Here is a 26843-nt window from a genome sequence, read left to right as displayed (position 1 = left end):
GGATATTCAATTCTTCCCGCGTAAAGCGATCGCATTGCGCATGTACCCTGTTGCGAAAAACCCACAGTGTGTGTATTAAACTACATTCGAATCAGTGCGAAAGCACGGATTTGTGTTACGTAGGATACGACGAAGCGCGGGCAGTGCCACGGCACGGAGCGTTCACGCTAGGCCACCTTCTCGGACATACACCAGGCGATTTCGCTAGGCTAGTGCCACGTATAGAAGACGACGATGAGCGGGCAGTGCCAGGGGACAAAGTTCTCGCGCTAGGCCACCTTCTCAGACATACAGCAGACGATTTTGCTAGGATCTGAACCACCGGAGTTGTGCTTTTGCACTAAAACAGCGCTGAGTTCACTAGTGTTCGCTGAACCACTTGTTATCCTACTAGAATTTGCGGCTTAGCGTAAAGCTTTCTTTCTTCTCCAATCATCACACTATGCTCGTTTTTGTCTCCTTAAGAAGCAATAACCAGGACAGACGCAAAAAAAAAAGGATGTATTATTTCTACATGTTCGATGACAAAGCAGAATCAAAAGCCAGCAGGAACGCGTGCTATAAACTGTGGTAACTCCCAAGAAAAACAGTTTTTAGAACGTTTGCCAGTTGTTGGTAGCAAATGAGATGGTAAGAACAGACCCGTTACTACGCGCTAGCAGCTAGCTACTAGTAGTTGCGTAGTTGATCAGTGTAATTAGAGTTTGTCCCAGTCACGCTTATTGGGCACTTTATCACTCTTCAAAGTGAACCGTCGCAAAATATTTCTTTTGTTACTTTATACATAACGAACAGTTTGCCAGGACATTAACTGTTCACCGTCGGCAGGCACAGGTTTTCCTGCAAAGCTTTGCGTTAAGAAGCAACTTAGGACTAACCTTCAAGCCGGAGCTAAGAACAGTGCCGATGTTCTGGAAGCAGCCGTTGGTTTTCTGCTTCGTGATGATCCACTTTATGCTCTCGTTGAGGTTTCCGGCGTCAATAGGAATGTATTTCTCAGCCTGCTTGAAGGACTTGACTACAAACGCCGTGAGGAACATGCTGCCCGAGTTGTCGCGGTTTCCAAAGGCGCTGTACGAACCATCGTAGTGCTTGTACTTCTGCTGGCGCTGGTAGCCTGTTGAAAATCAGATATTTTGGGTTCAGTGAACGCCGAATGTGCTGCTTCTAAGTTCAGCATTACGCTTGCAAAAGAACCGGCAGTTAGAGCTGCATTGCTGGCGAGTCTAAATAGTTACTCTCACAAAAAACACGCTTCGCTGCAAAAGCTGAAGTTGGTGTCCGCTAATCAAGGGCTTAAAGCAGAAAGCTGGTCACAGGTAACAGAGATTTGCGAGGGGTCTGCACTTGGCGGTGCACGGGTTTCATTGAGCCGGACGGAGAGTGCTCAGCTGTTCAATATTTTATATTAATTTAATCTGTAATGCCGGGCTCCGGCTCCTACATTGTCGTAATGCTTATAGAGTCGGAATGTAGGATTTGTCTCTAAGCCTTTTTTTATGGTGTATGTAAGAAACGGCCGTGGCTGCATAGAAAGTCATGATTAAGCCACCGCTAGATGACGTCGCCCTACGAAATCCGCGCATCGACGACCTCAACACTGCAATGGAATGAACCTTTGTAAAGATGAGAAGATAATTGTTATGCAATTGCAATCGAGACCTAATACGAAATGCGCGTGAGCGAAAGAGTACTCTAATTTGGGAATATACTTCCTCTACGTGGTACAGCGTTCTAATAAGGCGTTCAGTTAAGTTGCAACCAGTGAAGAACTACAGACGGGCACCAAGGTTGGCTTATTACCTGTCTTGAGATTCTGCACAGCCTTCCTTTCGATGTCTTCCTGGTTCTTGCCCGTAGCCTTAAGGTAGTCCAGGACATAGACGTTTGGCGTAAACTTTACCATGTTCTGCTCACCACATCCAGTTGGAACTTGCACCAGTGAGTCGAGGTTCTTGATTGCTGGGCCCATAATATCTCCTGTAGATCAGACAAGAAGCAGGTAGTTTAATGATTGTAAACACATTGTACTCTGTCGCTTCGCTAGAACGTTCTGTCAGGAATACTAAGCTTTTATTTTATAATCTCGAATGCGTTTCATTCACTACGGCAAGCAGCCATGCTACATACTGTTTTTGCTCGGTAGGAGTCCGGATACATTTGTCTTCGCTTGACAACTCTTCGGCCATTATTTCCCTAAATCACAGCTAATTTGCCAAATTGCTCTTCAGGTATAAGGCGGTATTTGTACAAACCAAAGACAATGTGGTATACACTGCGAATAAGATCTGCAGAGGATATGACGCAAGCAGTATTCGTAACTTAAGCCTATACTTGTGGAAGCAGGTGTATAAGGAGGTAATTATAGCCGGCCTTTGCGGAGTTTTTACATAGCCACAGAGGAACTTTTCACCGAAGAAAGACGCCCCAAAAGGCAGTACGACCTGGAGTGTCGTTTTATGCTTGTACGTCTTCCTTCACTTCGCAGACAGCTTGATTTAGATGCAGGTGATCTGGTGCTCAGGTTTGGTTCTAATGGAGTCAAACATTCAGAGCTAAGGAGAATTTTAAGCCAAAGTGGAGACCATTTTTGTAAATAATCCACCTAAGCGGGGCATTTCGCAAAGTTAAGGCTAAGACGAGGCGATTCTAGTCGCGCATTTCGTTCGCACAGCGCACTCAAGATATACAACCCGATGAAGAGAACCACACAGGCGGTACAAAAGGAAAGTAAAACAGGCTCTCTCTCTCTTTCTCGAAGAACTAGTTCCATCATGCGTGAATGTTTCAGGTGCTGGAGTCTCAAGTTTAACCATACGGCTCAGGAAGTGGGTCTGCTGAGACTTGTCCTTTACCTGTGACTTGAACGTAGGCACGGGCCGATCCTTCCACCAAGTCTTCAGGAAGCACCAAGTCAAATTCGTTCTTTGCACCGCCTTCTCCAGCGTCTGTTAAACAACAAACCAAAAATAACATTCTGGGAGATTCACGCCACGCTAGAATGAGAGGACCTTTCTCCTAGTCACATGGTCACTTAAGGCACCCACACGAAGATAAAATTCTCACCTTTAGGACAAACGAAGACACTCTGCGTCTCTTCCTTAGGGAAGCCTTCCGCCTGCAAGAAATACAGCAAGAAAGACAGTTTCAAACACCAGTATATCAAGATGCGTTGATGAGAGATTGTTGCGCACTGAAGAGATCTAGTCGAACGAGATACAAACGAAAGTTGCTACCCTTGATTTACATAAACATCCGCCTGATTTGCCATCCACTGATATTAAGACGATCTCCCTTCCGTGCAGACTAGCTTTGGTCGCGTATTCAGCACTTCAAGCAAAGCCGGATGAGAAAGATTAGTGGAGAAATATACCTCTGCACCTGCTTCTATTAGCATTGAATCACGAGGCTTAAACATATAGACTACAGTTTGTGTTTCGTGACTCATGCTTCGCTAACCAGAAGGGACAACTGACAGCCTGGCAGGTGGCTGTAGTGTGAATGCCTACTGCTATGAACATCTTTGGTGTTTTAAGCAAAACTGAGTATCACAGGCAGGATGATACATGCAAATGACGTTGAAGCTTTATGGATGATGGTTTGTCAGGATTTAACGTACCGAAGCGACTCAGGCTATCAGGGATGTCATAGTGGAGGACTGCGGAATAATTTCTATCTCCTGGGGCAAAGAACGTGCACTGACATCGCACAATACACGAACCTGTAGCATTTCGCCTCCATCGAAACGCGGCCGCGATCGAACCCGCTTCTTTAGCGACAGCAGCCGAGCGCGCGGCGGCTGCCGTAGTCGATAGCTCTTTCACGGGATTATAGTAGTATGCAGCGAAAGGTGAATACAGAAGCCCCGTGATAGCAGTGTATTAACACAGCATATGCTACCAGGTTTTTCACGTTGTTCCAAAAAAAGTTAGTGTCTGTCTTTGTTTTTTACTCTTTGCTAAGCACGCGCTTACATGACAGGGTGTACATCCGCTCACTTCAGCTTTCCTTTCATTACCAAATTCATTTTTCAAAAGAGATAACGGCATAAATGGCCGCTGCTTTTTTCTCATCACTCTGGGTTTCTGTTCTTTCCTATTCCGTTTCTTCCTTTCTTTATTCCAAAGAAAGCTCAGGAGTAGTTACCTATTGCCATCCACCCCACTATGCCCATAGTGGTGCAATGCATAAGCAAACACCTCTTTTTATGAACCCTGCTTTACATTGGGACCCCCATAAACAGACTGGGCTGCTCAGTTGCGTGACATGTAGACAGCAGTAAATGGCACCCCAGTGCCCGTAGAGGGAGTAAATACTCGCCTCGATGATGAGCGGTCGTGTGACTGCGTCCCTGGCCACCACCTTCTCAGTTGGCTGCTCTCCACATGCGGCATCGCTCTGCGATCCGGCCGCCGACACGGTCAGGTTCACCTCTCCGATAGTTTGTGGCCGGATCTGGAACTTGTGCACTTGGCTCTTGCTGCCGCACACGCAAAGCGTAGTCTCAGACTCGCCCTCAATGTGGAAGTCCGCGGATTCAGCCAGCTTCAGGTCGACCTGCAAAGGCATGCATTCGTGTATGTCTGAACGTCTACAGGCAACCTGCAGAAATTGATGTAGTACGCGATAGTGTATGCTGCAGGCGCAGGTCAGGATATCAGGTTTCTGTAGACGCGTCGTCATTTTGCTAAGATTGCTGTTTTCATTTCTTTTCGGCAATGCTTGCTGTTGTTGCCTTCTCCAGGGTATGTACCACAAAAATGTGTACGTTTCTGGTGGTAGTATATAGTTGCGTAAAAATTTTTTTTACGAGATTTTGGATGGTACTGAAGATGTATGTTACGGCATCCTTGAGAAATGTGACAAAATCTACTTTTTATCTTTGCAATGTGTGAGCAGCGCGAAAGCTGGATGCAGTGCGGTCCTCCTCATCACATCCTGACTGGGAAAAGAAGCGGGCAGAAAGCACGAAGAGATGCGCTCACCGGCAGGCACTTTTCGAGGTAGTTGAACACGGACACCTTGACGGGCACCAGTTCTCCGCGCACCACAGAGTAAGGCAGGTTGAACGAGGCGAAGAACGGCTGGAAGGCCTTGATCTTTGCCGGATCTGAGATGCCGATTCCGTCCTCTGAGTTGATGCACACAGTGCTTCCCACCCACTCGGTGATGGTGTGCGGAATCTTTTCTTTGAAGTTCAGTTCGCCGTGCTCACTGCGAAACAATAACAGGTATAGCGGCTGAGAGGGAAGATATGCCCGGCCACGGACGAATATATAAATAGGGAACAATAAATTAGCCCACCTATCTCGCAACAGGTGACGATAACGAGTGTCCAAGAGCCGAGATGTTTACACCTAATCATGCGAGATTAGGTAACCATTTACACAAAACCCTTCATATATGAAGGTGAAGTACAGAAATGTCTAACAATAGATGGATCTCATTATTTGTCTGACACCACGAAGCTACAACGAATAATAATGATCTCACATACGTTGTGGATGTTGCAGCATGCTTTTATAAATGCTTTTCTAGTACACTGCAACATTTCTCTACGTGGAATTGATCTACTACATCCGCGGGCTAGAATTCAACCTTAGGATCCAAGCGATGACATGTGAGGACGACCGAGCTTTGTTTCTAGCTCTTTGATACATTGAAAAAAAAAAAATTGCGCAGGCACGCCGTTTCAACGATGTTTTCTTTTCGCAATTCAGCCGGCATCAAAATGTAACAGGGGCCCTGGTTCATTATTTCTTTCTTCTTTGTGATGACGGTAAGCGATCAGCGAAGTCTCCAGACAATACTGTAAGCTCATCGGCACCTGTGCTCGATCGCTCTGCAGCTCCGTAAAGCTTGCTAAAGGGCTTGATATCGTTGAAAACAAAGGAAACGTTCTCTTGCCTAGTATAACCTTAAAATGGGCTAAAACTAAGAGACTATGCTACCTTCGATCAACTATCAACAATAAACGAGACAATCCTTGAGCCGCATATCCCGTTGCATTCTTTCGCCACTGCGCTTTCATGGGCAGCCATGATTTTGATACTGGCGGCAGCGAGTGATCATGATCTCAAGCTAAGTTCCAGGACTTCAATGGCTGTAGTCATACCTATAATAAATAGGAAAAACAACAAACCGGCGAAATAATTACAACAAATTAAAGACACCGCTTTCAGCTCGTCGTCCTCGGTGCATTGAAAGACGACCATCGATCGAATTGTGGGACAAACTTACTCCAGCTCCTTCAGGTCCCACAGCCACGTCTCGGGGAAGTAGGTGCGCACTTCAACGGCCGACTTGGCCGGGATGTTGGCCGATGGTGCGCTCTGCGCCACAGAGTCCAGGGCGACGGGCACGCCTGGCAGGCCACCTACAATGCGGTTGGAAAAGGCCACCCCAGCCGGAGGTGGAGGACCCGACAGTGCGAGTGGTCTCGCTAGAGGGACTACGGAACAGGCAAGATTGCGGGGAATTCCCGGGGAGAAGAGAGGAAAAGAACGGAAGAAGCGGAAGGGAAAAAAAAAACAAAAACAGACAGGTCAGCACAGCCAGCCATCGGCTGCAAGACGCACGGGCAGACACTCGGAGAGGTGCGTCGTGAAAGTGTATGATCCTTTGGCCGCAACATACTAATACTGGCTTTTTTGAGCCCTGACGAACAATTGAGCTGGTATAGGTGTCTTTTAGTAAGTGCTCCGCTATACTTCAGTAGATTCTCACTGACTTTGAAAAGCCTGCTGATCTACGTATCGTTTCACGGAGCGCACATTGATTATGCAAAATGAAACATCAGAATTGTAGAACTATGTTGCTTCAGAAAGTTACACATGCTTCCAATAAAAAGTATTTTTGGCAGACGTACCTTCAGGGATCGATAAAAAGTTAACATTTATAATTTCGATGACCTAATGAGTTGTTCGCCCCGGAATTTTTTGCCGTGGGTCGAGCGCAATGTAATTTGCGCAGGGCCGGGATCTGCTGTCTACACACTTATGATGTTAAAGCAGCTGCTCTAGACACCTCGCTGAGTGAACCAGTGCATCTTGCGGCGCGCTACACTCGTGTACAATGTCGTGTTGTGTTAGCGGGAGCCTGGAGAGCCAACCACCTCAGGACAGGAGACCAGGAAAGATGGCAAGACGAAGGCGTGTCGCCGCATCTGCAGGACGAAGCGTGCTGAGAGAGGTGCCCTGCATGACCGCCTCTCAAAATCCCCGCGAGACAACGTTAGGCAAGCCCAGCAGTGGCAAACGGCAGGCAATCCCGTCATTAACGACTAGTGAGAACGTTCACCTTTCTGCGTAGCTCTGAATGGGGCTTGTGTTGTCGAGACTAGAAGACGTTCACAGGGCCGAAAAAGGAACAAAAATATAAGAGGGAAATTTGTTTTGTTCTCCTCATGCTTTCAACTGTGATAACGCTAAAGAAAACATTTTATCAGGCAATCAGTCCCACCACCAGCACTATACTACGTTATGGTCGAAGCTTTCACCTGTTGCTGTTGGCCGGGGACGACCTCGTGGCCGTGCTGCTTGATGTTAAAAGCGCAAAAACAAAAGAAAGTAGGGCTGTAATAGTCTGTTTACTAAGGAGCAAAGATTGTTTCGGCACGAATGGAATTCAGGAGGCTACTTGAAAAGAAAGCTGACGACAATTTTACAAGATAAGTGCACTGACAATGGCCCTGAAGCTTTCATTCTTGCGTTTCGCTCTACTATATGCGTGTTATGCAAAGGCTTTAGGCAGTGGGCGTTCTTTCCACAAAGCAAAGCTCAGCTGTGACTAGTTTTGTTTAGCATTGCTTGGCGAGGGCATTGCTTTCACCTTTAAACCGCGCTCCGCCGCTCCGGAGGAATGCCCCTACGCGTGCACCATTGCAAAGGAAAAGAGAAAAAAAAAATAAGAAAACGCTCCTGGATCGTTAATAGCACTTCGAAACTACGTTGAAAAAGTGAAAGTTTCACACGGCAATAATGCTTTTGTATATATGGAAGAAAAGACAGAAATATTTCTGCTAATTTGAGAGACCGAATTCCACAGTACGCCTCGAAAGTAGGTTTAAAACTTGCTTTTAAAAAATGCAGTTCGTTGGAGTTGCTCGAGCTGCAAAGAAGCAACTCGGCTGAGAAAGGAAGAGAAATAGACCTGCTCGCTGCGCCGCAGAGCACATTCGCAGAACTTCTCTCAGTAATGCCGCGAGCTTACTCGCAAAATCTGTCCATGCGAGTAATACATGTTATTATTCAAAGACGAGTATTTAGTCGCCATTTAAGGTCAATTTTTCAGAAGTGTTTCAAGCAAGAACGACAGTGTCGTTCAGTTGTTGCTGCCAAGCCGTGAGTACCAGAAGTGAGGAAGCGACGTTAGGCAGCAGGATTCTTAAATAAATTTCAGTACTGATTGGAAAGGGCAGCCAAAGAAAGAGGGAAGGATACAAAGCAGACAGGAACTGAATCAAAGACGTACTAAATCAACGAGGGGCTTCGAAACGTACAAGATAAGATGTCTAATGTTAGCGTGGACATCACACGTTAACTAATGCCCAATATTAGTGACCTGCACCCTCGTTGGTTTTGCAGGTCTTCTACCCAGATAGAGAAGAAATGGGCAATCAAGAAAAAAAAAAGAAATGGGTTACTAACCAGCGAAGGAGGCAGCTTCGTAGGAATGGTAGGATACCCGCACTAAATGAGCCAACACCAGGGAACAAGTCGTAAGAGGATTACGAGATGTTCAGAGAAACGGAAAAAAAGAAAAAAACACCACCACCTTTGTTAATCACTGAAGGGCGTTAATGCTGTCCGCCAGATAGCATCAAAACAAAAGAAGTGGGGTTTGAATATGTTACATAACATGCAGCCCCAGGGGTAGAAAACAGATGGCGTTTTAGCGAGCAAATGGAATGGGACCTACTCGCTGGCGCCGCGAGAGCGTAGGGTGGTCTGTCGTAGATGTTCTTCCGGCATGGCCTGGTTTCAAGCGTCAAGTCTGACATGACCACCACCCCTGATTCCTGAAACGAAAGCAAATCATTAAAAGGCCTTCGGTGTGAAGCAATAAGGGCCAGGAATGATGTTCGCACCGATGCTGCGTAAGGTGGCGTTATGACACATAAAATACACAGATAAAAGGTGTAAATAACAGACGCACTGGACAGAGCCAGAGTAAAAATAAAAATTATCGTCAACAAAATCCTTGTGACGTGTGTGCCAGTCGCATGCACCAGCACAGCTATTCTCTCACTTACGTCGAAGGCGGTGATCGAATCGACGTATTCAACATTTGAAGATCTCGGTCCATTCCAGATGTGGCGCTTGAACTGTTGCGGATTCTTCGCCACTGGAATGACAGAAAGTGTTCAGACGCGCATTTCTGGCCGATTCACGATAATCCACTCTATAGCATCGCTGCCAGGAATAAAGGAAATGTTTTAGCCTCCTTCCTAAGTGTGTGCCCACACACAAATTGCTGCTGTTTTTGCCGCAATTTACAGCACAAACAGTGAGAAGCAGGCATAAAGGGATGCAGGCACGAAATTTCGAACGCAAACAAAGCAGTATGATTTGTTTCATGTGCGTAAGGAGATGACTGCTAACGCGTTTCAGTCGCAGGCGTGAGAGGAACCTAATTTAATATGATTGTGAGTGTAGTCCGAGGAGCCACTCGGAATTTCCACCTGCTGCCGGTGACGTCACTGAACCTACTGGTTGTTGATCAGGAATGTCAAGGTGCACTCTTGCGCTGGCGCCAACCGAGACTACCGGCACGAAATCGTTTACAATTGATCATTAACGCTGCGCATTGTCTTTTTGAGGTCATTTTCGTAGTAACCAGGCCCGTAGGCCTTCTTCAAGGCAGAAAAAACTGGCACCGAAAAAATTTGTGTCGCACCTCTTTAAGGCGAGTGTCATTGCTCACAGTGAACCATTAACAGTTCGTGGTTTAAACAACACGCATTCCTTTGTTATGCACTTATCAAACTGTTTTACTAACGGGTTGGTATTGTTCGTCATCAAAGCAGGAACGGAACTGAAAATTAAATCTTCTCTACTATACTGCCCGACTCATCAAGACAAATGCACAACATACACTGCTTGCGACAGTAGTCGTACGACGCCTGCTTCGGCCACGTGTAGCGGGTGATATCCAGACGCTTCAAAATGTCATAAACCTGCAAAGAGGAAAATAATGCATCATGCACACCGTTTTGACGCCGAGTCGAGCTGGGAAATCATTCGCGGGACCAACATTTTAGCAGACGGGATATGATGAAACTTCTGTAAATGCACATTCTGTGCGAAATAGCACTCACTCGATATTTCTTAAACGTTAATGTATCACCGAACATCCGGAAGCGTTGACAAAACAGCTACAATGTAATGACCAATTCGGCCTCTCCATTTATTTTACAAACGCAATATGTGCGACATAGCAAACACGGAAAAAGATTGTGCATGCTCAAAAAATTGCCACATGAAGATGAACTTGGCAGCACTGAAAGGTACATTCGCCTGCAGTTAAAAGGGCTCTGAAAGGGGCACTAATAAAGTTGCGGTATGCCGGGGATGTTAATGCACACCGCTTCACGAATATTGACCAGCAAGAATTTTTGTAATGCGCTTTCTGGAATCTGAGTTATCTGTAGTCAAAATTTTAATTTCAGCGTCTTCGCGCCTTTCCCTCTCCTCCCGTCACTTTTTGCACGCTGGAAGGTCGGCGGTCCTCTGCCGGCCCCACCTCCGGGAGGAAAGCCTCCTCATCCGCCGGAGCTTACGCGGCTTAATGGCCACGGCCACAGTTGCTGCCTGACTCCTGAGAGAATCTAACCAACAGCCACCTCTCAACCTATATGCGCAGATGCGAGCTACGGAGGAGGGTGCGAGCATGAAAAAGTCACCGGGAAGGGCTGGCCAACTTTCGCGCTTGATTGTGGGTCCTCTGATGCGCGCAGAAGTGTATTATTTGGCTCAGATTTTCATGACAACAAAATGTAGTGATTGAGCGAGTTGATGTGCTCTCCTAGGAAGGTGTTTCAGAGCTCCTTTAAGCGAACGTGACCGTTCAACTACGCAGCCGGGCATTTACACAAAAGCTGGCTCCTCTTTCTTGGAGGCGGTTAGAATAGGCTTCTTTATTCTTCTGGCAATCAGAATGGCTCAGGGATTTTATTCTTGCTAAGAGAGCGACTTGAACGACAAACACAACTTTGCAGCTGTTTGTTTGGAAGTTTAGAGCTTCAGACTGCTTCATATCATCACAGTCAGCAGGATCAGTTTTGCAGTCAAATGTTCCTATGAGTATACTACATGCAACGCGAAACACAGTATGAAAAAAAAGCTGAAGTGCCAATATACGAAACGCTATAAGCCGGACTGTTTTACTTACTTTGTCCTTTGTCAGTTGGTTATCCTGCTTCAGGAGGTGAACACTCTTGTCTACGACGCCAACACCACAGAAGGACCGAGGAGAACCATTCACATGGATGGCAGCAGATGTTGCAGGCTGTACAGTTTCAGATCCGAATCTCATGGTTACCTGCCAAAAACAAAAAGTTATCAAAGAAATGTTCCAAAGCGAAGCTGAGAATTCGACATCCAACGATTCAAACGTATTTGGCTCCCAGGTAAAGCATGCCAAATAGTTTTGCGGTAGCATTTAAATGATGATGTGATCGCCCCAGACACGCTTCTCACTACGTCAGAGTAGTGCAGAAAATCTGGCGATGACGACATTGTTGTCGATGAAATTTCAGAGTATCGCTGCCTTTGGCCTTGTCCGGAACTGTACGTTGCGAAGCCTGGGCGCCGACGCGGCTTTGTTCGGCGATTGCGCCACAGTTTCAAATATCAGCATGAAAATACTTCAAGGTTTATTATTCTACTGAAAATTATATTCTTCTTGCACACTGGCCTCTATTACCATCTTCACCTCACCTGTGCAAAATTTTCTCGCTGTTTATAATAATATTTCGGCCGTAATCACGCAGCACATCCTCTTATTCATACCAGATACCTGCCCTCGTCTTTTTTATTTCCTTGATAGGCTTCACTGCAGCTCATCATTGCGCTGGCTTCGTTGCAAAGTGTAAACTCTTGCAGCAAAGCCCAGTTCGAAAAGAGAAACAGCTGAGTCAAAACACAATTTTAAAATTAAATCAGGCTCAGCTACACAGATGACCCCTCCAGACGTTAAATAAGAGAGAAAAAATTAACAATCATAAAAACAACAGAGAGAAATAAGCACTCACATCAGTAAAGATAACCTCACCAAGCACTGCTCTCTTAAAAACAAATTCTCAGTGTTGAGCACGACTTCATGCACCGTGCTTTGAGCATTCTTTGGTATTCGTATTGATAAGACTAACGTTGTTCTGGAGACACTTCTCCACTTCGAACTGCTCGGAGTCAGCGATGACCTCGCCGTCGGGGCGGACGTAGAAAGCGAGCACTTTGACGCGTGGCACGTGGCTGAAATCTGGCTCGAGCTCGAACTCAAAGCTCCCTGTCGACACGCTGCCCTCGGCCATGTTGGTCGGAAGCGTCTCGTTCAGGTCCTCCTCCACCAGGAAGCTGTCGTCAACAGACAGCGCCTCTTCCGGCTTGAAGGTCACATCCAGAACCTTGTCCTTGAGGATCTTGCCGCGAGCTATCACCTAGGAAAAGAGCGACCGATAAGCGGTTGTGCTGACGAAACAGCAGCTGCCACCCACTGCTCGAGGCGTAAAAAAGATGGCGTGCTGCACGTGCGGCTGTACCTTAAACTTTTCACGCAAGTGTACTGGTAAGTGAACTCCCGGTAATGTGTTCCGCTTGCGTGCTAGAAATCTCCACTGACATAAAACAGTAAAGAGGAATCCACAGTGTATCTGTCGAGTAGCAAAGCACGGTATTTAATTTTACACTCAGCTCATTTCTTCAGAAGTATGGTGCGGTAATCATTATGTTAGGTACTCACTACTGCTGTAGATGACAGAAAACCTCGAAACCGTTTCGTGAAAAACTCACCGAAACCAAAACGACACGAAAAAACTATTCAACCACAGTTTCCCAGGGCAAAAAGCTGGATACATGCACTGAAAGCGTGCGCAAACTTTCTGTAGGTTAACAAAATGTACAAATTCCTGAAAGGTCTAATGTGCGCCCAGAAATGTTGGATATGGATGTGACGTTTTACTCTGCACCAGCATAAATGGGAGGAGTTATGAAAAGGAACGTTTATTCTGGCAATATGGCCGGACGTTTGTCCAGAGTTATCAATCCTTCAAGATCAGTTTGTGAGGGTACACTATTTGATGTGCTGCGTAGCAGGAATGTGTTTGATGGTTTAGCCATTTCCTGTTCTTAAAATGGCTCCTGAACGCGCAGTTTGCCGAGCGGTTTCGAAAATCAGTGATTTCCCTCATGCATCTTGATTTAAAAAGGACGTGATTTTTGCTTTCTCAAAACAACATGCCGCGCTGTATGAACAGCAGCTACGATTGCAGCTTGCGCATAATAAAGTGACCAACAGTCAAGCATAAAAAGAAAGTCAAGCATAAAAAGAAAGTCAATGACTTCTGGAATCCTTACTGTTTCATCCCAGCCAAAAAACGGCAAAATGATAGTCTGCAAAATAAACAGTCGGCAACGTACACTATCGTTCTCCGTGAAAAAAAAAAATGACAGACAATTTAGCGTGGTTAGGCCAAATGCGAATTAGGTGTGCTCGCACTTCGATTTTCGCTTCGGTTTCGGTTCCAGGCTCGGTTTAGGAGCGCAATGCGATAGTGATGATGTGTCCCATTGCTCACGAATGGCATATGACGGCATACAAAGCACAGCGCGAGAGACTGGCAGTTGAACACGCGGAATGTTCAGCTGTGGCTATGACGTAGCGGTCTAATACAGTAACCAGCGAAGTTGATATGTTGGCGGCGTAACGGGTTCGAAACCCAGACGTGGCCGTATAGTGTGTTTTGCACAGGTTATTTAGTTATTTATTTGAAATACTTTCAAGCCACGTAGGGGATTGTGTAAGAGGGCGTTAGATTTCGAACAGAATATGCAGAACATAAGGAAAATTTAAGACACAGCAAAAATACTTGAACACATGAAAAAAGAAGAGAGTAACAAACCCAAAGACAGAGATATAGGAACAATAGACACGCAATGCAGGTTAAAGAATAACGTTTAAGGTTTCGAAATCTTGAAGAATCATGCCGTTTCTCTATATATTGTTGCGATATATAGCAGCGCCCCCAGGTAGCGGCATCTTTCCCCTCGCTGTCTCTCCTAATTTTCCATCATCGTGCATTCATGTCAACTGTAATCTAGAAATAATTTTGGTATCTCTAATAATTGGTCATCAAAAAATAGTTCTCGGCATTTGTTATCGTCTGCCCACATACACTAATACTTTTGCCCGGAATTTCATAACAGTATTAATGATATTGTCTCACGTTTCAGTTTATCCCCCCTATTCTTATTCGGTGACTAACTTCCCTAACATAATGTGGAACACTGAACCAGCTGTTACGTCACCTTTTGCCCCTCAAGCTCATGATTCTTTAGAATTGTGGTCTACGTTTGCATTTTCACACATAACCACTCAAGCTACTAGATTTAGACCTGTCTCGGCCAATACCCTTAATATAATCCTTACAACTAGGCCAGACCTTAGCATTTCTTATTTACCAGGTAAGGTGACCACTCATTATTCTCCTTTTTTATCAATAAGCAAGTCCCTGAAACCAGAAAAATTAATAAAACAATTTGCGATTATGCGAAAGCTAACGTTGAGGCAATCAACAATGAATTAGCTGATCTTACTGACGCATTTTTGAGTGACTTTGATGAGCGTCCTATTCAACGTAACTGTTTTCAACTAAAGCAAATCAATTAATCGAAAATCGTATCATAACGTCCAATCCTTGAACACCAAGGCACAACAGTCATATCAAACAGCTTTCTAACCGAAAAAAAAAAGACTGTATCCTGAAAACAAATTATCACCCTCAAGATCGTGCAGGACAGCCTACAAACCTGCGACTGATAGTTACATTGCTTCATTAAAGTAAGCTAACGATAATTTCATGTCGAATGCATTACCCTCAATCCTCAAATCTAATGCTCGAAAGTTCTGGCGTATAATTATTCCCAGTCTTGATAACTCCATTGTTTTGGCAGACACAGATGGCAACTCCGTTCCACCTAACCAATGTGCCACTATTCTAAATGATACAATTGAGTTGTTGCTGCTCAGGGACCCATTGCGCACGCACTCCGAAGCCCGGTAGCTTGGCCCCATTGGTTTTGTGTGTGTTAGCTTTTTGTCGGGGCTCCTCGAGCAACCGCCATCCCGCGCCGCCGCATTGGGTTTGTTTTGCAACAAATGCGGCAGATGGCGGCCGTGAGGAGACCCGGCCTTCAGGCCGTAATACGCGGCCGATGCACGGACCCCTGGGGTTTCGAGGGGGGTGCGTGCAAATTTATTGGCTTCGACAGTGCAGCGCATGATGGACCGGATGTCCTAGAAGCGAGCAGCGAAGGGGGAGCACGACCGGAACAGTGGTGGTGGTCAACATTTATTGAATCTGTAAAAGGAGGTGTTTGGGCCCAGGCCCTATGGTCCAGATCCTCATAAATCTAGGAGCTCCTATTCCGGAGCTCCAATGGAGTCTAGCGCCGCTCGCGCCCTGGCGACCAAGGTCTGTTGGGACTGTAGGTCATGGCAGCTGAGCAGCGCCGCCTCCCAGGCCTCCCTAGGAGGGTGGGAGATGAAGCATTGGGAAGGGTGGGGATTTGAAAGGCAGGCCAAGAACATGTGGAAAGCGTCCGAGAACGTCGCTCCGCACAGGCTGAAGCCACCATCAAATTCTGAATTAAGTGTTTTAATATACTCCCGGGCACAGCATTGTATTTGTAAAAATTTTGAGAAGGAGCCATTTGTCTGCTCTCCGGAGACCCTCAGGGTTCCAGAAAGAGACGATGACTGTCCTTATAATAGGTAGTGATGTCTTTGAATGTAATTAGAGATTGGGTAGGCTCGGAGTAGGCTTCCAGAGCAAGTGGAGAGAGTGGAGAGAGCCTGGGGAGAGAGAGCGCGCAGGCCGCCTGCATGATCGGCTAACTCATTGCCCTCGAGTCCCTGGTGGCCAGGAGCTCAGATGAGGTAACATGTCACACTGTGACCATAATAACTGCCGTCGCCAGGCGCGTGCGGAAGCACTGGAGCCACATTATGGTCGACAACACGTGTACTACGTGGATATTGCCGGCCCCCACCGTGGGAGGTGGTTCACCGCATCAGTGGTACACAGCACCACCACAGTGGCAGGACTCACGTTCCGCGCCTACAGCACAATACAAGCGGAGGAAATCGCGATTGCGCTCGCGCTATCCCCCCCACAAGTGAAACACATCATTACCGATTCGAAGGGGGCCTGAAGGAACTATGAGCTGGGTTGCATACCTCCTCTCGCCTGGCGCATCCTACAAAATTGCTGTCGGTCCTCTGACCCTCCAAACTGTAACCGGGGCAGTGCGCGCGGTTTGGACTGGGTGTTCGCCTTCCCTGTGGTTCTGCGCGAGTTTTTAAGAGCGGTAGCTCTTACTACTTACGTTTGTCAAGGACGCGTCTGTCTGAATTGAGGTCAAATTGACCAGTACACTAACCACGTGACCACACTTTATCAAATAGCAACAGCGTGCGCGTAGCGCCTCAATTGATACCTGTACTTTCGACCAGTTATATATGTGCCAGTATAGCGGCCATCGAAGTGGCACTCCTCGGACCGTCATTTGCATAAAATCTGGGGCCACCCGTTTGACGCAGAATGTTCAAAGTGGTGTCAAATGGCTTGGCATGTTCCTGAGGATAAAATTGCTAATTGAGATGAAGCCCAAAGTATGTGTGGGATTCGCAACAAAGTCCTTTCCGCCACCAAACCGTGCATTCCGAGGACCTTCAGGCCGTCATTACGGCCCAATCATTTGTCGCAGGGGGTTTCGGATGGTGTCTAACGATTCGTCCTGTTGTGATGCACACCTTTATAAAATTTATTAACTGATATAACTAGGAAAAATGCTGGATATAGCCGCGTCTACTGGCCCGATATACCACAGCTTTCGCTGTCTAACCAGGTTCAGCAGTAGTTAAACTGCAGCTAATTTTTTTTTTATCCAGCTGAGGCTCGGTTAGAATCACGTGGTCAGAAAGCAGCCGCTCCACGGCTGTGGAGCCCCGGCGCAGCGTCTACTGGCGTATGTGAGACAATTACTGCGCCATTTCCTTTCCTCAAAAAAAAAAGTTCTGCGGACTTCGGCTCGGCGGCGCGGCAAGGACGTCCACGGTAAAACATGCGGTGATGGCGAAATAACTCCGACGAAAGCAGTAAAAGCTTTCGCTTTTAAATTTCACCAAGTAATTATCGACCCATTTTTCTTACTAGTACATGCTGTAAACTCTTAGAACACGTTACATTTTCGCACCTTGTTACCCTTTTAGAATCCATGGAGCACGTCTCTATTTCGCGCCGAGGGCGCCAGCCGCCGCCTGCCCGGTCAGACCGATTCGGCTCCGCGGCGAGGCGCGCGTTGTGACGTCATGTGCCTCCTCGGAGCACCGCCACGGTGAAATGCCGCCACGGCCACGGCCGTGTGAAGCTGAGGTGATTTTTTAGACGTACTAAATGGAACGTCGAGTTAGCGAGCATGATCTATTGAGGTGAACATTGTGGTGTCGTGCGAAGTGCATGTGACGTCACACTGATAGCGCGTCACTTGTCGCTATACGCTATATAAGCCGTGAGAGCTGGGCGCTTCGTGTTAAAAGTGCGATGTCATAAAGCCATAAAGCCTGCTGGCACGTTGGCCAAAACCCCCTGGGCAGGCTGTGATCTGCCAACCATGGCAGTGGGCCACCTGCCAGAGGCCTCGGACAAATAAACATCGCCGAAATTGAGGGTTTTCGTGTTAGTGCACCAAAACAAGCGATACTCTCTAAAAGCGGGCCTTTCAAACGAAGTCAAGAGCGCGTTATTGAAAACTGGGTTTCAACATACGCAGCTGAAAGTCACCCGTCAAGGCAACATTCAGCGACAACAAAATGTTGTAAACAAGGCGGATAGGAAGCCGTCAATGCCTAGCACTGGGCCGAGCCTGGCGCAACGTCTAAGGAAACATGGAAAAAAATTAAAAATATAAAGAGCACTCAGGACAATGAACAAGGAAGACCAAACAACACAAGCGCTTGCGTTGTTTGGTTTTCCTTGTCCGTTGTCCTGAGTGCGCTCTATATTTTTTTCCACAATGCTATATACCAACTAGCTCAAATGCCGATTCTACGTCTAAGGAATGTTCGTTTCTACGAATACATGGCAAGATAGTTTTTCCCTTCTAGGGAAATGTGTTGCATTCCTCACGCAGGGTTTCAGCGATGTTATGGCCACGTCAGTCAGCGAAGGTGTTACCGCGGCACTGCCTTTCGAGTGGGCGGCCCCTTCTCACCTGTAAATGGAACTGCTTCTCTGAGTCGGGCTGACCCGTGTAGCGGAGGCGCACGGGGTGCTTGCCCGAGCAGCGCAAGGGTCCCTTGGACGGCTCGATCTGGATGAAGTTGTTGCTGGCCGAGTACCAAGCCTGGAGGTACAGAGTGCTCTTGGGCTGGTTGATCTTCACGCCGTAGGTGTCGTACTTCACAGTCTCGTAGTTCATCGCCACCGCCTGCAAGATCGCAGAGGGAGAGAAGTGTGAAATGCCAGAATGTTCAATGTTCAGCTGACCTGAACAGCTTGTGCTCGATAACGCATTTGAATTCCGTTCATTTGCAAGGTTGCCGAAGGGTAAAGGACGCTAAACGAAGGCGAGCGCCGCTGGTTGCTCAGCTCGAAGAAAAAATTCTTACTAATCATAAAACGCCGGGCGGTAACTGAGGCTCTGGCGCGGTAAAATCACCACCAAAGTGCACACAATGCGTATTGTTCTAGTAGAAAATTTTAGCATACCGCTACAGTGTATCCTTATTGCTACCGATGTACGCAGGCGGCGCCCATGCATCAGGGGCATGCACCATTTGCAAGCGCGGTAACTGTAGCGGCATCGTAATAACGGCAAGGTAAAGGAGCTACCTACCCCTGCACGCGTACCACGTGTCGGGCTAGCACCCAACTCCGTAGCAGAAAACAGTAAGACGCTAGCGCCGGCTTTCCCCGAGCGCCATGTGGCGACTGCCAAGAAACGCCTTAATGAATATAGAGCGCATGGCAAAGCCAAGGGACAGGCACAGTAAAGGACACACACGGACACTGTTTCTGTCCCTTGTATGTGCCTTGCGCTGTATATTCGTGATGGCGAACCAACTAGCCCGTCAACTAGCTCTTGCAACAAGAAACGCCGGTTTACTGTCTGTCGGTCGTCAGCCGACACGATCGGCAGAACATGCTTTGCAAATGTTCGGGCCATGGTTAGGCGCCAGGTTTCTTCGCTCAAAGCTGGCTGTGAATGCAGCGCCAGATTTTAGCTCTGACTTCAATTCAGCCTTATTGATAAAAGCTTCACGCATTAGGTTTGGCCAATATCTGACACACTACCTGAGCACGTCTGCTTCCTATTGCAGCATCTATGTACAGTATGGTCCACTGTTAAAGGGAACATGCGATCGCGTGTCGTTTGCTTTCCGCGAGGCGCTGCTGCTGAAAGCCGGAAAGAATGCCGCGCTGATTTTGGACCGAGTTTTTTTCGACATTCTGTCCCCTTGCATGGATCTCATTTTTCACACCCACAAGGCATCAATTTCCTCCTCTTGCCGCTGGTTTGGCTTTTTCCATTCCGTTGTCGCGTTTATCAGCAACATTTTCTCCAGACTAGATTATCCACGTGTGAGTGCCTTGGTTCATATGCCACTCAACTTGTACAGTACACGTTGAGTGGCATATGAACCAAGGCACTGACACGTGAATAATCTAGTCCAGAGAAAATGTTGCTTAGTTCGCATGAAACGCGACCACAGAATGGAAAAAGCCAATTCAGCAGCGAGAAGAGGTAATCGATGCGTTTTGGGTGTGAAAAATCAGGTCCATGCAAGGAGACAAAATGGCGAAAAAAACTCCGGTCCATAATCAGCGCAGCATTCTTTCCGGCTTTTTGCAGCAGCGCCTCGCGGAAAGCCAACGACACGCGATCGCATGTTCCCTTTAACAGTGGACCATACTGTACTCAACATTCAAGAGTTAATGCTCATTAGCACTGCAGAGAAATAGATCTTAATGCATAAAAAGTTTCCGTAAGTCCGGTTTCGCATAAAGGAATAAAACATTTTATAAGTGCTAACAAGCGAGATGGTGTGGCACCTATTCTGAATCGTAATAAATAGCTTAAATATTCGATCGCTCCAGTCGGCAAATGATGTGGCTGAGCAAAAAAATTTCTGCACTTAAACTCGATAACACCCAGTTCATAAAATCTTTGTTATTTAGCTGCAGCATCCGTTTACCGCCCACTACGTAGGGCTTTCCGCGGCCACTAGACAGCTACCACCACACAACACCATTGTCTTCATAGCAGCTTTCGCGAGTGCTTTGTAGCTGTCTGTATAGTGTCTGTTTGTAGGTGTCTGTCTGTAGGTGCGCTCCAAGAGCGCAACGCATTCTTGTTTGATTGTGTGTCTGCAGCTAAAGATCTAAAGATATTGCTCTGCTTTGTATCTGAAGGACAATTAAGTTTGCAGAAGATGTGAAGGCGCACGTTGAACACGGCCGGATATTACACGTTGTGCACAACGGAAAGTTACACGCTTTTGCGTGTGCCTTTCATTGCGCAGTTACATAAAACGGAGGCTGTGCTTTATGATACTGTACCCTGTCTCCGTATATAATGGGTTACTGAACTCAATCAACGTTTGTCTGCGGCCGTCGCCAGAAACCAGTGAAGGCAGATCAATTCTTATACACGTTCAAGCGCTGTCGCTCATGAAAGCACGTCGAGGGCACTGTGAGAAGATTGAATCTAGTGTATTTATTCTATAAGGAGGCAAACTGTGACGTTCAGTGCGAAGTCAGTAATACTAACAAGCTACGCTCTATAAATGTTATTTCTTCAAAATGATGTCCCTGTTATGGTTATATAGATAGCAAAACTGCGCTGAGAAATGGAAGTTTAAAATCACATGAGTGTATCGCTCGCCGCATTCGCTGTCGTATCGATATCTGTCGTGATTGATCAAGTGCGATTAGCGACGACCGCCGTGAATTTGGAACTTGGTGGACTCCTGCGTTTTCTGGTTTCCACAGCAGTGCATCGGCTTGTTGAAGGTACGTTTATATAGATTCTTGTTGTAATGCCATTCATCGCTTCATCTGCGTTTTATAACGTAAACTGGTTTGTTGCCACTGGCTGCGATGTTGTAAACTTATAGGGAAGTGATTTAATAATTTGCTTCAGCGGAAATTCGCTTGTCGGAGTGTTAACTGTATAATGACTGGATGCTGCCTGTGCCTCTTAAATGATTTTGTTTTAGTGCACGTGAAAATAAAACATTTCGAAGAATATAGAATGATTTAATTAACACTGTGTCCTCGGACGAGTTTGGAGAAATATCTTAAAATAGCTACGGCAGCTATGCAATGCCATGCATAAGCCATATATAGAGATGCAGGATTAAAATGAGATTGCAGTTGTATTGGCACTGCGAACAGGGTCCCAGCAGTTGTATAATCGCACTGCGGTTTTCTAAAGACGCAAGGAAAGCAGCCTACTGTCCAGCCGAACAACATACCGTGATCCGAATGCCGTGCGGCCTCATTCGCCTGAGTGACCTGGACGGGAGCCGCAGCGCGGTGGGGTAACGCCTCGCTGATAGTGACGGCCGCCCTTTCTGTGTCTGCTTGATAAAACGAAGAGCCATCTTAGGGTTCAAGTTAGGGCACACCGTTCAATAGCGGAGGTCCGGTTTTAGTCAACTCCCCGTGGAGAGTGGAGCGACAAACAGGTAACGAGCCACTTGTTTGGGACTGTGCCTCGCTGAGAAAGTTGTTGGAAATTGCGTCGCAAAGCTCCACAGCCAATCATCAAAGGTGGGAGTACTGACTCAGCGCCACGTCAGATTTCCTTGCATCTGGCTTCCTGTATTGGCGGCTTCCAGCGGCAGCAGTACTGAAAGTAATTCCCTCTGTTATCACTGGAAAGAAGACCGTGTTTACGTCAGGCGTCCTCGGTGGACATTCAGTAATTATGACTGTTGTCTCATGTTTGGTGCGGTGTACGCGTGCCTTCGGCATCCAACGTGAGTATATGCTGGGTCCGTATTCCGAGTTTTTGTCGTAATAAAAAGCGTCATAATCTGCCGCAGCGGCTACACCTGATTGGTCGAAACGCCGGAAGCGGATGTGGTTGTTCAGTGACGTCAGAGACATAGTGTCCCATGGAGGAAGGAAAAAAAGAGAGGCAGTTGTGTCACATTTTTTGAAGCCGGCTCCCCCCTGCGTCCGCTTCTACTTGGTCGCCTTCTCAGCGCGCTTGCGCATGCGCAGCAGGCATTGCAGCAGACGACGCCGCTGCGCCCAGCGTTTCTATTGGCTGCGCCGGCGGCCAAATACTCCCAGTAGTCCTTGCGAAAGCGCGTGACTTCCGGCACACTTTCTGGGATTTCGGATGGCGAGGGCTTCTCCCGAGTTTTCCTTCCTCCGTGTAGTGTAAGCTCCTCTAGCAGCAGATGCTCAAGCACAGCCAGCATGGCGGCACGCTCTGAAGCGCAGCCTCCCGCGTCGAAGTGAATTCGTCGGTGTTGCTGCATTTTTCGGCACGTGAGCGGGCTATAAACTGGGTGCGGGACTTTCGCTTCGTCTTATCTTGCCTATAAAAAATTGGATGGATGATAAATTTGGCCTGTTTTTTTTTGTTTCGCTGGACGATTCCGTAGCTTCTACGCCTAACGAGCACCGGTTTGTTGTAGAAATTGTACTCTTCATTCAAACCGGATGGCGCTACTATTACAGTAGTTATCTCGTCTGCGTATGTTGAATGATGCAACAAAGCATAATGACCCACAAAATACTAGCGTTTACTAAGTGCAGACGTGCATTTCCTATTCTAGAACTCTCTATTAGCTGTTGAAGCGCCCTGAATCATGATCGCGTGTAATGTCTGCAGACGTGAATCTGCTCATGTGCACGGATGGTCAGTCGCCAGCGACACGCTACTATACCGAACGTTTGACATGCCAGAGGTGTTTTTTTGGCGTCCCTTACGGTTCTCGATAGCCGCGGTGGTGTGGTTCTGCATTGAGCTCGCGAGTTAGCTTGCAAGTTAGTTTTAGGCGTCAGTGTGGGCGTACCTGCGCTTTGTGCCATGGCGAACCTACGAAAACTTCGTCTGCGAAGTCTTCCAACGCAGCCATGAAGAGAAATACAGCAAGAAGATTTTTTTAGCTCATCCCATGCATTTATTTGCTGCAGAAAAATTAAAAACCTAACAGCTGCATCTCGCGGTTCTTACAGTGCCTGCATAAAAGGAATGAATAACGTAAATTACCATCTGCACAGCGGCCGCCTTCTGTCACTGAAAAGCTATCCTTATTTGCGTACAATATTTTCTTCTTTAGGTACACCTCCGGCATTCACGGTACAGAAAATAGTATTTGAACTATTGTTGCTATTTATTAAAGTCCGCCGCGTAAAAAAATACAGCTTTTTATTGCCCTTTTACAGTGAAATCCGGTGCGCAACTAAACTTGTGGTTGAATGTTTCTTCTCTCGCATTAGTCTCGTTCCATTTGTCGGCAAAGAGCAAAAGCGGAGCCGGACGCTTCCCTGCGGCAACCGCAACGCAGTGACATCCTGCCGCCGCTCACAGTCACAACCGAACCGACATCAGCTTCCGGCGTTTTGACCTATCAGGTGCCCCCGCCGCGGTGGCTCAGTGGTTAGGGCGCTCGACTACTGATCCGGAGTTCGCGGGTTCGAACCCGACCGCGGCGGCTGCGTTTTTATGGAGGAAAAACGCTAAGGCGCCCGTGTGCTGTGCGATGTCAGTGCGATGTCAGTGCGATCCCCAGGTGGTCGAAATTATTCCGGAGCCCTCCACTACGGCACCTCCTTCTTCCTTTCTTCTTTCACTCCCTTCCTTATCGCTTCCCTTACGACGCGGTTCAGGTGTCCAACGATATATGAGACAGATACTGCGCCATTTCCTTTCACCAAAAAAACAATTATTAATATTATTATCAGGTGCGGCCGCTGCGGCAGATTAGGACGCTTTTTGTTATCACACAAACTCGGAATATGGCCCCTGGTGTCGTGGTCACCTCCTAGGTAAAGCTGTTCTTGTTTCCGGGCACACCGATGGCTACACGAGGCAATGCGATGTGGAGCTGCACTGAGCGATTTGATAGTTTGCCTTTTACCTTGTCAACAATTTTTTTATTTTTTTTTCTCCGTGACCGTGTGCACTGCTGCAGGGTCCTGAGCATCGGCTTAGTCTTGTCGAAGTCGAATAGAGTTCCTCCGCGAATCAATAAAACTTCATTGAAGTTCCATTCGAGTTCAATAGAATTTCATTCGACCCATCACAGTGTGCTATGCACTGAAACGTTCCAAACTTCAACAGCACTGCTTTGCCTTATGCGACTAAACTGACAATTACGTAGACACTTTGCCAGTCTGTCTTGCGTTGTTTCCTGCGGTCCTATATAAAGCGCCCTAGTTTAGTGACATATTTAGGCAGCTTGTTGTTACCGCAGTATGTCACTGGAAAAATAACACGTCTTGCGGCCGCGCTTTAGAACCGGCAGCCAATGATTTCTAGCGTGACACTGGGTAAGCCTACGCAAATGAAAGATGGAAAGAAGCAGAGAAGGAAAGAAATAATAAAGGAAGAGAAAAAGAAAGAAGGAAAGGAAGAAAAAAAGAAAAAGAAAAAAGAGGAAGAAAGACAGAAGGCAGGAAAAGAAAAAGGAAAGAAAGAAAGAAGGAAAGAAAGGAATAAATAAAAATAAAAGAAAGAAAGAAAGAAAGGGAAGAATAAAAGAAAGAAAGAAAGAAAGGAAAAGAAAGATCGACTTCCAGTTGAGCTGATATTGTTACCCATAGTCGCGACAGCTTTGGCAGAAGCCAGTCAGAGCGCAACAAAATCATACAGATTAAAGGGGTGGAGACACCAAATTTTTGGTTGGCATGTTCTTTGTTTCAAACGTTGCGTATTGCCCCAGGACAGTGATGCGCGCTGTGTAATTCATATAAGTGCGGTAAATAATTTATTAATTCATTATTTATACTGAGCGATTTCGGTTTCTGAGCGCCGGGGTGTGCTGCGACGTCACGATCAGAGAAGCGCAGCAACCCTGGACACACGGGCCCGAAAAGTTGTGACGTATGTATTGCTGCGTCCTCTGCTCTCCTACAGGTGTTGTGCATAGCAGCGCCTTTCGAAATCATGTGCCGACAAACTTGGTCGGTACTGCGATATTCCGAGAAAAGCCAAGCGAGCGAGGGACGACACTGAGTCCTGAAACCAAGCCGCCCGCTTCAGCCGGTCTCAGTCGCCATACCGCGTATGCCAACGCGGTTTCTGCGTTGTATTTCGCTTTGCCACGCCGACGCCGATGCTCGGCGGACGTCTGTGTCGGCGGCCCGTAGCTGACCCTGGTCACATTACAGCGACACGATGCCTCACTTTTCCTACCGACCAATACCCGTCTCTGTCTTCACTTCGCGCCGCCCGCGCAGCCGCGCTGCGAGACTGCTCAGGGTCCCGTGGCCGCTGATTACGATATCTTTTGCTAGTGTAGCAAACAGTCCATGTATTCGCTATATGAATGCTTCGAGACAATTGTACAGGGTTGAGAATTAACCACACGGGTACGTAAATCCTCCAGGAATGCGCCCATGACGACGACTGCATCTCGGGGCTACTTTTGTTTACATATATATGCATCTGTATGCGGCAGCAATTGCGCGTTAGTTCGGTATGAATTGCAAGCTGCATTCCACTTAGGTTAAGCAGGCTCATCTCTTTTGCGCCGATTGCGGGTTTACTTGTTTGCGCAGTGCGATAACTTTGCAAGAATCGCCGAAGAATGCGAGCGCCAGCCTGGGGATGCTTTATAGCCAGGTTGTTGACAACGCGTAGGACCGGCGTTTCTGACTCGTTGTAACTGCTTTTTCGCTTTTTCCGGTGTGTCCAGTACTTGAATTTAAATTGGTTTATATAGAGGTATGTTCCGCACCCATTTGAGATAAACAAAATGGCTTAATTTGTTGCCCTCAAGCGACGCCGGCGACTGTAGCTGCCGCCGCGGGCGCCTGCACCATTGACCGACAGACTGGGTCACACTGCCCAGCTGCGGCGGTTCCCGCTTGATGTATTTGCGTCCTAAGATGTAAGCAATCCTCGATTTCAGGTCATTGTTGTTAAAACTACGCTCGATGACCATATGTATTCGCTAAAACTTGTGAACTCGCTCTTCACAATCGCCGACAGTGCACATACGAACGCGGCGGACTCGCTAGGCCTATTCGTACTGCAGGTGAGCCGAATGGTGAACATACGAAATGTTGTCGCTCGTTTCGCTTATTCGTATTACGGAGAAGGCGCAAAGAAGAGAGTCATCGTCTCGTCGACGTGGAGGTTTCGCTCGGCCGCCGATATAAGGTGCCGGCTGGTGCGTCAGCAACGGCATATATGCCAATCAGCCCACCGACCGCTGAGGCCCGTTTCACAATGCTGCGACTGGAACGAAAATATCTGGTGTAGTCGGCGAGGCCACAGTGCGATTTTCGGTCAGTGCTTTCACATGCAACACCGACACAATGAATTCGGTCGGAAGAACCGGCAAGGTTCCTTGATGTTTGCATAGGCAACCCATTA

The 26843-nt window shown here is 47.2% G+C and overlaps 1 protein-coding gene across 22 annotated transcripts in view; it reads right to left on the bottom strand.

Moving 5' to 3' along the window:
• The window catches only part of LOC144125621 (alpha-1-macroglobulin-like), a 166410-nt gene that overhangs the window by 17707 nt on the left and 121860 nt on the right, over nt 1–26843 (bottom strand). For 2 of the 22 annotated variants that reach the window (XM_077659175.1, XM_077659176.1), the window contains 16 exons: nt 18492–18707; nt 12371–12658; nt 11392–11541; nt 10096–10177; nt 9254–9345; nt 8920–9019; nt 7831–7866; nt 7499–7534; nt 7300–7338; nt 6241–6376; nt 4986–5214; nt 4321–4557; nt 3067–3118; nt 2856–2948; nt 1804–1980; nt 879–1117 (listed from right to left, as the gene is read on the bottom strand). In XM_077659175.1, the coding sequence (XP_077515301.1) occupies nt 879–1117; nt 1804–1980; nt 2856–2948; nt 3067–3118; nt 4321–4557; nt 4986–5214; nt 6241–6376; nt 7300–7338; nt 7499–7534; nt 7831–7866; nt 8920–9019; nt 9254–9345; nt 10096–10177; nt 11392–11541; nt 12371–12658; nt 18492–18707 (2202 nt within the window). Of the gene's footprint in view, nt 1–878; nt 1118–1803; nt 1981–2855; nt 2949–3066; nt 3119–4320; nt 4558–4985; nt 5215–6240; nt 6452–7299; nt 7339–7498; nt 7535–7830; nt 7867–8648; nt 8691–8919; nt 9020–9253; nt 9346–10095; nt 10178–11391; nt 11542–12370; nt 12659–18491; nt 18708–21756; nt 21862–26843 lie in introns of all 22 variants that reach the window. The other 20 variants (XM_077659180.1, XM_077659182.1, XM_077659184.1 and 17 more) reach the window with 16 other exon arrangements.

The sequence above is a fragment of the Amblyomma americanum genome, chromosome 3 (assembly GCF_052857255.1).
Source record: "Amblyomma americanum isolate KBUSLIRL-KWMA chromosome 3, ASM5285725v1, whole genome shotgun sequence".
In the NCBI taxonomy this organism is placed as follows: Eukaryota; Metazoa; Arthropoda; class Arachnida; order Ixodida; family Ixodidae; genus Amblyomma; species Amblyomma americanum.
Note: the sequence above shows the minus strand (reverse complement) of the source record. Positions and strands in the feature narration are given on the sequence as shown.